The sequence below is a fragment of the Zeus faber genome (assembly GCF_960531495.2).
Source record: "Zeus faber genome assembly, chromosome: 9".
NCBI classification, from domain to species: domain Eukaryota; kingdom Metazoa; phylum Chordata; class Actinopteri; order Zeiformes; family Zeidae; genus Zeus; species Zeus faber.
In genome coordinates this window covers 16,930,928-16,940,181 of record NC_137197.1, presented here as the reverse complement: position 1 = coordinate 16,940,181, position 9,254 = coordinate 16,930,928, and the positions used below count along the sequence as shown (strand labels likewise).

At 46.1% G+C, this 9,254-nt stretch overlaps 1 protein-coding gene across 1 annotated transcript in view; it reads right to left on the bottom strand.

Moving 5' to 3' along the window:
- tmprss13a (transmembrane serine protease 13a) overlaps positions 1-7,370 on the bottom strand; it is a 7,902-nt gene extending 532 nt beyond the window's left edge. The window contains exons 1-13 of the mRNA XM_080006435.1: positions 7,224-7,370; positions 5,027-5,204; positions 4,358-4,465; positions 3,697-3,867; positions 2,982-3,108; positions 2,437-2,532; positions 2,189-2,232; positions 1,942-2,104; positions 1,569-1,747; positions 1,331-1,429; positions 921-1,063; positions 224-379; positions 1-101 (exon numbers count right to left, since the gene is read on the bottom strand). The exon at positions 1-101 is cut by the window's left edge and continues 532 nt beyond it. Of these exons, the coding sequence (XP_079862561.1) occupies positions 87-101; positions 224-379; positions 921-1,063; positions 1,331-1,429; positions 1,569-1,747; positions 1,942-2,104; positions 2,189-2,232; positions 2,437-2,532; positions 2,982-3,108; positions 3,697-3,867; positions 4,358-4,465; positions 5,027-5,204; positions 7,224-7,241 (1,497 nt within the window). The 5' untranslated portion in view covers positions 7,242-7,370 and the 3' untranslated portion in view covers positions 1-86. The remainder of the gene's footprint in view (positions 102-223; positions 380-920; positions 1,064-1,330; positions 1,430-1,568; positions 1,748-1,941; positions 2,105-2,188; positions 2,233-2,436; positions 2,533-2,981; positions 3,109-3,696; positions 3,868-4,357; positions 4,466-5,026; positions 5,205-7,223) is intronic.
- Positions 7,371-9,254: the final 1,884 nt, after the last annotated feature.

Below are 9,254 nucleotides of genomic sequence, written 5' to 3'. Positions count from 1 at the left end.
CGCAGGGTTCATCGGGGAGTCTCGAAGCAGGCCACCAGCGATCCTTCCGGGGTAGGCGTGCTGATGCCAGGTGAGACGATGCAACTTCACGGCCTCTCTTGCTGTGGAATGCGCAAGCAGTGATAAGAGAAGGAAATCATCATGATCCTATATGATCGCAGGGGCGTCAAATAATCCATCCCACAACTACAACAACAACAACAACAAGAGATTTTTGTTTTACCTGCATCTTGCTGTGGATCCATGGCAGCAGACTGGTGACCTTGGTGTAGACGCCGGGCTTGTAGCTCCTGCCACAGCCCGCTCCCCAGCTGGTGATGCCGACCAGGTACCAGCGCTTATCACTGTCCTGACACACCAGAGGACCCCCGCTGTCGCCCTAGAAACAGAGCGGGTGGATTGCTATCGGTCACTCTCGGATTTGGAATCTGACGTTAAAAATGTAACCGGGTCATTGATGACTGATTGTGTGGTGTCTTAGTGGGAAAAACACCTTGACCTCACCTGCGCCTGTTCACAGGAATTGCAGTATTTGATGGAAAAGGGCGGTAAAGTGACCGGGAGGACGTGATGCAAAGGGCGAATGTGGTGTGGGGATGGGGTGGTTTGAGCAGCCACACCTGACCTGGATCTAGGTGATTGGGATTAGGGTGGCTGCATACATGTTGCTTGTCGGTTGGTCTCACGCGCAACAGGTAAAACCCCCATCCCCACACACACACTCAGGAGAGGAGCCCGTGTCATGACACATGTCTACCTGCTCCGGGCTAAACTGGTGTCTACAACCCCGTCGTCTGTGTCTCTGTGCCGGAGGTCCCTGAACACGCCACTTGGGATTTTAACACCACTTTTGCTTTTGGTAGAGACAGGCCTTTTTGCACAGTCAAACTTTACATCACAAGGGTCACGTAAAAGCTCACCTGACAGGAGTCCTTGCCTCCGTTCAGGTCCCCGGCACACAGCATGTGTTTGGAAACAGAACCCCCATACACTTGGCTGCTGTTACACACACGCGCTGAAATGATGTCTATAGTCACTTCCATCAGGTCTCTGGAACCTCTCCCTGTAGGCGTGAAATACAAAGAAATGATAGATATTCCAAGAAAATGGTTTGACAAATGTGTCAATATGTCGATGGATGTCAGCGGAGCATGAACTACAATTGTTTTTGTTGGTTTTTTTTTTTTCATACATAGTACTGTCCTTTACACATTTTCAAAAAGGAAATCTGGGTCCATTTGACTTGTTCTGGCTTCCTCCATATGTGTCTAAATAGAAATGTGTTTGTCTTTCACAGATTGAATTCCATGGCTTCAAATCAAAAACCAACCTGCCCCTTCTTCTGTGGTGCCATAACCAGAGGTCCAGCATTTTGTCCCATGAGGAAATCTCTTGTCGAAGGCTGGCAGACAGGCAGGTTTGACTACATCTGCATTAAAAAAAAACACACACAAAGATTTCAGATGGAGTCGAGAAACAAATATTGTGGTCACTGAACACATCCTCCCTCCTTTAGCGATAATAACAGGCTATACCTAGGAAAACAAAGGAAAAAGAAATGGACTGACTGCTGAAGTCCACAGGTGCAGTGAGTTTGAGCAGAGCGATGTCCTGGTCATTGGTCTTGTTGTTGTAGTTCTCACTGAGTAGGATCTTCTCCACTCGGAAGGGTTGAGGTAGTTGATCCAGTGACACCGTTCCACCGTACACTTGCCAGTTTCTGGGGTTCAGAGCTGAAGGGGTGGACCTGAGAGGGAAATAAGAGGACATGCGGTGACATAGATCAGAGGTTTGCATACTTTCTCACGGCAAGGTCCCATTGGCCACATTAAAAGATGAAGAATTTTGCTACGAGGACCCGGGGGGGCGCCGGGACCCCAAAGTGGAAAACCTTGATATACATAAGTACAAACTGTGAATAATATTTTAAAGAAAACTCACCTTGGGAAGCAGTGGGCAGCAGTGAGCACGAAGTCCCGGGAAATCAGGACCCCTCCGCAGGTGTGGAAGCCTCGGAAATGCAGGGAAAGCTGCCAGGGCCACTGTCCCTCCTTGGCTACGCTGCCCCCGATGATCCGGGAGGTGGACTGCTGCTGGCCACATTCTGGGAACGCGACAGATGGGCTCAGAAGATTTCTGTTTTTGCTCAAACCACCAAAACTCTGCAACAACAAAAAAGGCTCCTTACCCACACACTGCAGGGAGACAGTTCTCTGGTCTGGACAGGAAGAACTGCACAACGAAGACATTTAGAAATCACGTCGGCATGTACGCGTGAATAAGCTGATGTGTGTCTATCCCGTCATTGATTTTATGGTAGCCTAATTGGACTATTCAATGGGAGAGGTTGTGCTTAAAACTGTGAACAGAAATGGCTTTCAATCGACATACATACAGTATTTTCATATTGAAATGAGGTGGGGTTGGATTATTCACCTGACATTGACCAAACCCTGAATAGGCAGAGATGACCTACTCGTCAGCATTAGACCAGTGGAGTCCTGCGAACTCACTGCCTTGGTGACATAGGACCTGGAGACAGAGAGAGAAAAATAGAAAGAGGTGATACAGCAGAGGAAGTAAACAAAGTCACAGACCCATTTGTCGAGGACAAAAAAAAATCCCATCTGAATACACCTCGAAACTCATTCTATTTCTGTCGCATCGAGGCAAACTCAGTGAAAAACCCATGGAGAACCAATCAGCCCTCCAAAACACATCCTACCGCGGCAGGGCGTGAGAAACAGCAGAGAGATGCCAGGGCCTAAATTACGGATTTGAGACCAAAATCAAAACCCTTTCTCGAGGTGATGATGAAAAAGACACCGCTCTAAATCTTTGGAAATACTGCGAGAATTCTTAAACAGTTCCTCTGATGGATGAAAAGTGGAGTTATAGGAGATGCGGTGATTGATGACCAATGAGCAGACTAGACCACTCGAGTGGAAGTGATGTTTTTTTTTGTTTTTTGTTTTTTTTACTTTCTGAAGCCGAGCTGAGCGCAGGTCTGGTCGGCATAGCTCTGGTCGAAGCCCTGGAAGCACACCGGCAGGAAGCGGCCGTCCTGAGCCGTCCTCACCTGGAGAGAGCCACTCCCAGCAAACCTCACTGAGGAGAGAGAGAGAGAGAGAGAGAGAGGTAGAGGGAGAGAGAAAGAATGAGACACTAAAGAACAAAAAAAAAACTTACATCGTCTCAGCGTGCCGCTCAGAACAACAGCATTACACGAACAAACAAGATCGGATTGAAGTCAATGGAGGAGCTCCGTCAGCCGACGCCCCCCGGTGGCCGGCGCTATGCTTGTGAGCCTCCCACCGTGGTTGTAGCCTCTCAACAGGGTGGTTTTGATGCTCCCAAACAACCACACCTCTGCCAAAGCTCTGCCGGTGGCCATGGTAACACAATCATTTTTCCGTTTTCCGGCATGGTTCCACGGGTTTCGAGTTTTCTAACACACATATCCCCCGTCAATATATTAACTGTGACCGTTTGGATATCCTTTCGTCTGTTTACCGTGTTCCTGACCTCTACTACCATCTGTCCTTGTATTAGACAGGTTTAGGTGCATGTGTTCCTGTCTGTGTGCATGTGTGCCTGTGTGAGTGTGTGCATGTGCGCCTGTGTGCATGTGTGTGTGTGTGTGTGTGTGTGTGTGTCGGTGTCGGTGTCGGTGTGTGTGCATGCATGCGTGCTCACCACAGTTATTCTCATCGCTGCCCAGTTGGCAGTCCCTGATGGCGTCACATTGGACGGTGGTGTTGGAGCAGATGTCATTGTTCGGCATGCTGTAATCTCCTCCGTCCATCCCATCGCCGTACTCGTTGTCATAGAGGTCGCCCACCGCTGTGAGCCTGGTTCCATAGCGCACTGGTAGAGAGGTAGAGGGGTTCCACTTGTGTGAATCCATGTTGAAATTCATGTCCTGTAACCGCTTATCAATAAGGGTGATTACGGTTAACAGGAATATAAATGACCGAAATAAAATAACCTTGTGGAATGCGAAGCCATTATTGCTAGTAGAACGACTGTGGACACCAAAAAGGGTGAATAAGAGATATGAACCAATAAATCAATAAAAAAGAATCCAGGAAGCAGATTGGCCGACGTAAAAGAAAAGCTGTGAAGACGCAATGACCAGAGCTGGAGCAGGACAGCGTATAAACAAAACAAGCTCTTGTGGTTGGTATAAATAAAGATCTTCTGGGAAGAGGGGGACTGAGGGGGTCAGAGAAGTCGATGCCCCTGTTGCAGATAAGAAAGAGCCGTTGACAAAACAATGAGACAAACACACACACACACACACACACACACACACACACCCACACGCACACACACACACACACAGGTTATTATCTACCTCCAAGCCAGATGGCCAGTGCCAGTAGGATGAGCAGCAGCACCGTGGCCCCTGAACTTCCGTAACACTTGGAATCATTCCCACAGCACCTTGACTTACGACTGGGGGCTGGACAGACAACACGCACACGCACACGCAAACGCAAGCACAAACACAAACATAAACACACACACACACACACACACACACACACACACACACACACACACACACACACACAGTCAGTGAACACAATGTAAATTCCATGTCAGTGCATTTTAGATACACACACACACACACACACACACACAAACACACCACACACACATTGGCCATTGAAGAACACAAACACTTAAAGTGGAAATCCATAAGATTGTCTGTGTTGGCTGCTGTTATTTTTGTGAATGTGCATCCATATCGACAATTTATCAAATTCACTTCTTGCATGTGCCTGATCCGTACATTCTTGGCAGGAAAGTCGGCAACATTGATAAGTGTAGTAGAGGAGCACATGCATTACAATCACATGGGATGGCTGCTACTTAATACTTTGTACAAAAGTATCAAATGTGGGATTTTTTTTTTTTCTTACAAAGTAAAGCCTCATGGATTACCACTTTAATCGTCCATTCTCAATGCACGGTTTGGAATCACCGGTCGCATCTTTCCCTCTTCACGGCGGCCACTCACGTTTGCTTGGCTGTGTGATGGTGAGGGTTCCCACGGGCGGAGGATACTGTGGGACGAAGTACAGCTGGTTGGGGGGGCTCATGCCGGGACCCCCTCCGTTGTGCACTATCTTCTCATAGGGCTTGAGGGGGGGCTGTGGGTGCACCACAACAGAGTAGTATGGAGGAGGGGGGTCGTTCTGCGGGTCGAGAGAACACCAAGGGAGAGGAAAGAGCGAGACAGAGAGAACAGTCAGATATTGATAATAATTTGAAAAATATATGTCTCAGACCATGTGTGGGTGTAGTCTGGGTGTACTGTAGAGATTTTTTTAAATAAGATACTATCCAATAAATCATTATATAACAGAATAAGACACGGAAGTCACCTCCATTCTTTCTTGCGGGTTACAAAACAACTCCACCATTACCTGCATACATACGCTCAAATCCTTTAACACCGGACTAACAACTTTTCTAATGGAAAGCCGTGACGTCGCCCGGCAACAGCGTCTGGAAGAACAATACCCTCAGGTTTCAACCTTTCATTTCCTCATTGCTCTGTTTGCTCCAGCTCCTCTGTGTTTGTTTTTTTTTTTTTTTTTTATCCTCTTGCTCTTAGTGGTGCTATTAGGTGCTTTCTGAAAAAGAAGTGAATCAATATCTACGGCCACGCTTGGCTGATATCCACTTCACCCAGTTGACAACCATTGTCAACTGGGTGAAGGAAGGGAACTGTCATGGAGACATGTACCTGTAATTGAATTAAAAGGGGCCCCTAATAGTGTGGTGTGAGGAGTTAAGGAATGATCCCTAGAACTTTAATCTGGATTTTTTTTTTTCCCCCCCAATCTATGCTGTCCAATGAGCACACAAACACAAACACACACACACACACACACACACACACACACACACACACACACACACACACACACACACACACACACACACACACACACACGTTTACCAGATAAGGGCCTGTCTGGTGGAATTTTAAGTATGTCGTTGGGTTGGTTATTTGCAGCGTCAAGGAAGTTCTCCCAAAAAGGTTTCAGAGAAATTGGGGCCCTTCCTGATCAGCCACTCAGGTTGTTCTATTTTTATTTCTTTTATTTCAATAGGGCTCTGATTCGATTCTACAATTGAAAGGAGGAATTGGGGTAAAATGGAAAAAAAAAAGAAAAAAGAAAAAAGGGAGCTTCATAACCAGGTTTTAAGTTGTGATCGTCCTGCACTTGGCCGTGCGAGACCAGGTGCGTGTGAAGGCTCATAACCAAGCCAACAAATCATTTCCTATGCAAACCAGGTGTAGGAAGAGTTCCAACCCATTGTGACACTTTTTTCATTCATCAGTACGGCGCTCTCCACTTTGACAAACCACGAGAGATGGGTCAGGCGATACGGAGAACATTGTTAGTCGACTCGGTCACAGAGATGCTTCATGAGACGGTTTCTATGGCCTGGTGATCAGGTTTCAGAATCGATGTATAGAAAGCAAACGCCTATAAGTCAAAAGGACTAAAAATGGCTGAGATAAAGCAAGTGGAAGAGCCAGTTCGTCTGACGAGAGGTTTTTTTGTTTGTTTTTTTTTCCCCCCAGGAAATTACAGTAAAAGCATGGGATTAAGGGCTTTGAGTGGCATTTCAAAGGTCATTCTGGAAGTAGGACAATAACTATGATTAAATACACATCTTCAATTATTTATTGTCGGGTTTAGAGCATCCTTTGTGCTCCATTCCCCAAACCTCTATCGCCGAGCCCAAAGACCCACCTTTTAAACCTCTCCGTTAAACCCCAAAAAGCGGCACAAATCTACTGAACAAATTATTTATATCAAGGTCAAACCGACGAGAAATATTATTTCGGACAAAAATGTATAGAGTATGACCCAATTCACTGAGATTTTAAGGTCAATCAGTCAATTTAGTAGCACACAGCAGTTCCCCTGGGCGAAAGTCTTCCTCACTTGAGCTTAACAACATGTCAACCGGTTCTACTCAAACCCACTCTAAATAAGAACAAGAGGCACAGAGCAAACAGGTGGAGGGAATGAGTGATAGCGAAGGAAGAAAGACGGACAGATATGAGGATCAGTGTCAAGAAGGAGTCTTTGCGACAGGGATCAGGGGGAGCCAGAGGGGAGTCCAGAGGCTCCCCCGTATATCCCAACAGATAAAAGAGAATCACACCCAAGAGGAGACCAGCGATAACCTACCGTGTCATTCTTTGCCATCGGACTCAGAGGGGGTCACCGCGGAGAGAGCGGAGGTGAGGGCGGGTGGGAGGAGCTCTTCTCATCCACCTTTCCACTCCGTCACGGAGCAGTGATTAGAGCCCGCCGGCGCCACGTTCAGCGTGCACTCCTCCCCTTTGCTCGATCTGTGATTCTCCGTTGACCCTCATCCGAGCCCCACGCAGGGTCACTGTTCCTTCCCACCTTCTCTCTCCGCCTTCCCCCTCCCCACCCCCGCCCCCATCCCGCCCCGACACCACCACCACCACCACACCTTAGTACCCCCCCTGGTTTTTAACCTCCGGTGTTCTCTCGTTCTGTCATTCTTCCACTCACAGAGGCGGGCGTGGCCGCAGTGCTAGTTTCACATCCATCCCGTCCAACCGGTTTCATGGAAACCGATGACTGTCAGACATCGATTCACAGCATGGAGCGCCTTTACGGCTCGAATAACACCAGGTGACCAAAATGCACTCCACTTGAGAGGAAGTGATGATATAAATGTTTTAACCTTTTTTTTTTTTTTTTAATGGGGTTATGAGAGTTTTTGGGACCGTCTCAAATAATGTTAATACTGTGTGCTGTGACACAGTACCATGTCAATCTGGAGGACAACAATCCAAAAATAAACCTACCTCTGGCAAGGTTTGATTTAAGACTTCACTTATACATTAGCCTGAGGCTTCCTTCTGGAGATCAAATTTTTTATTTTTTTTATAATTGTTTTTTTTTAAAGACTAGGGAAAGTCTGAGACTATTTTAAACCATGACTGAGAAAGGCCATTTCAGTTAGTCCAGAGTTTGTGAAAAGTTAGTCTGACGGTAGCACTACACCAGGTGCGTTGTTGGCACACCAACACTAAGAAAAATCCATTGCAATATCAAAAAATAATATCAATGTCAATATGATATGTGTGAATATATAAAATATGATACCAATGTATGCAATTGGAAAAAGGCCTATTCGCTTAAATTCACCTTCAAACCGAATACTAGTGTTACAAAAAGGTGACCTTAATTTTCCAGAGGAAAAACAACCCAGATTGAGCCTTTTTAAATGCAGCATTTATATTCTCTTTCCATTCGACATCCTTGTCAATGAGAAGAACAACTTGAACCTGGTGACCTTCAATAATAACTGGAGTGGCCTGCTCCTTCCTCTTCCTTTTTGGAATGACAAGACACATGGCTATGCCCGCAGTGAGCTGTGGATAAAGCAAATAAAAGTGGAGGGTGAAGCTGTGAAGGGGATAAAGTAATCCTTAACCCTGGAAATGGGTGCAGCTGTGAAGATAAACACTGATCAGTTTTGAGGGACGAGTGGTATCAAATGACACTCAAAAAAAAAGCTAATAACATGAGTCCCACGGAACAATGACCATGACTGAGAAAGGCCATTTCAGGTAGTCCAGATGAAAGTTGTGAAAAGTTAGTCTGACGGTAGAACTACACCAGGTGCGTTGGCGCAGCGTACGGGGGCGCAATTGGCCTTATACAGGTACTCCTCACTTAAAGACCTCCCTGTTTAACCACTGTTCGGACTTAGGACCAGCTATGACCAGTCTGTATTGTACTCTGCGTACAATACCGCGGCATCTCAGCGTCAAGCATCTCATCGCGCATAACCATTTATATACTACATGCACTTTATATACTATAACACTATATACATCTCATCTCATCACTGTTCTCAGTCTGTCTTGTTCCTGCAGTCTGTCAGTATTCAATACACTAGCGTTGGCAATCGCCACGCCCCCTTACTGTGAAATAACACTACATACACCGCATCCCAAATTATTATGCAAATGATATTTTTCTCTGACTTTCCTAAATAGTCGATGCAAATGACAGTCAGCATAATTTTCCAAGTCATCAACCGTTAGGGTATAATTTGAATGTTATTGAACAAACCTCCCAACGATAACAGTATTTTTTTCAAAAATAAAAAACTCAAAATGCACTGTTCCAAATTAAGACGCGCAACAGAGTTTCAAAACATTTTATAGGGTGTAA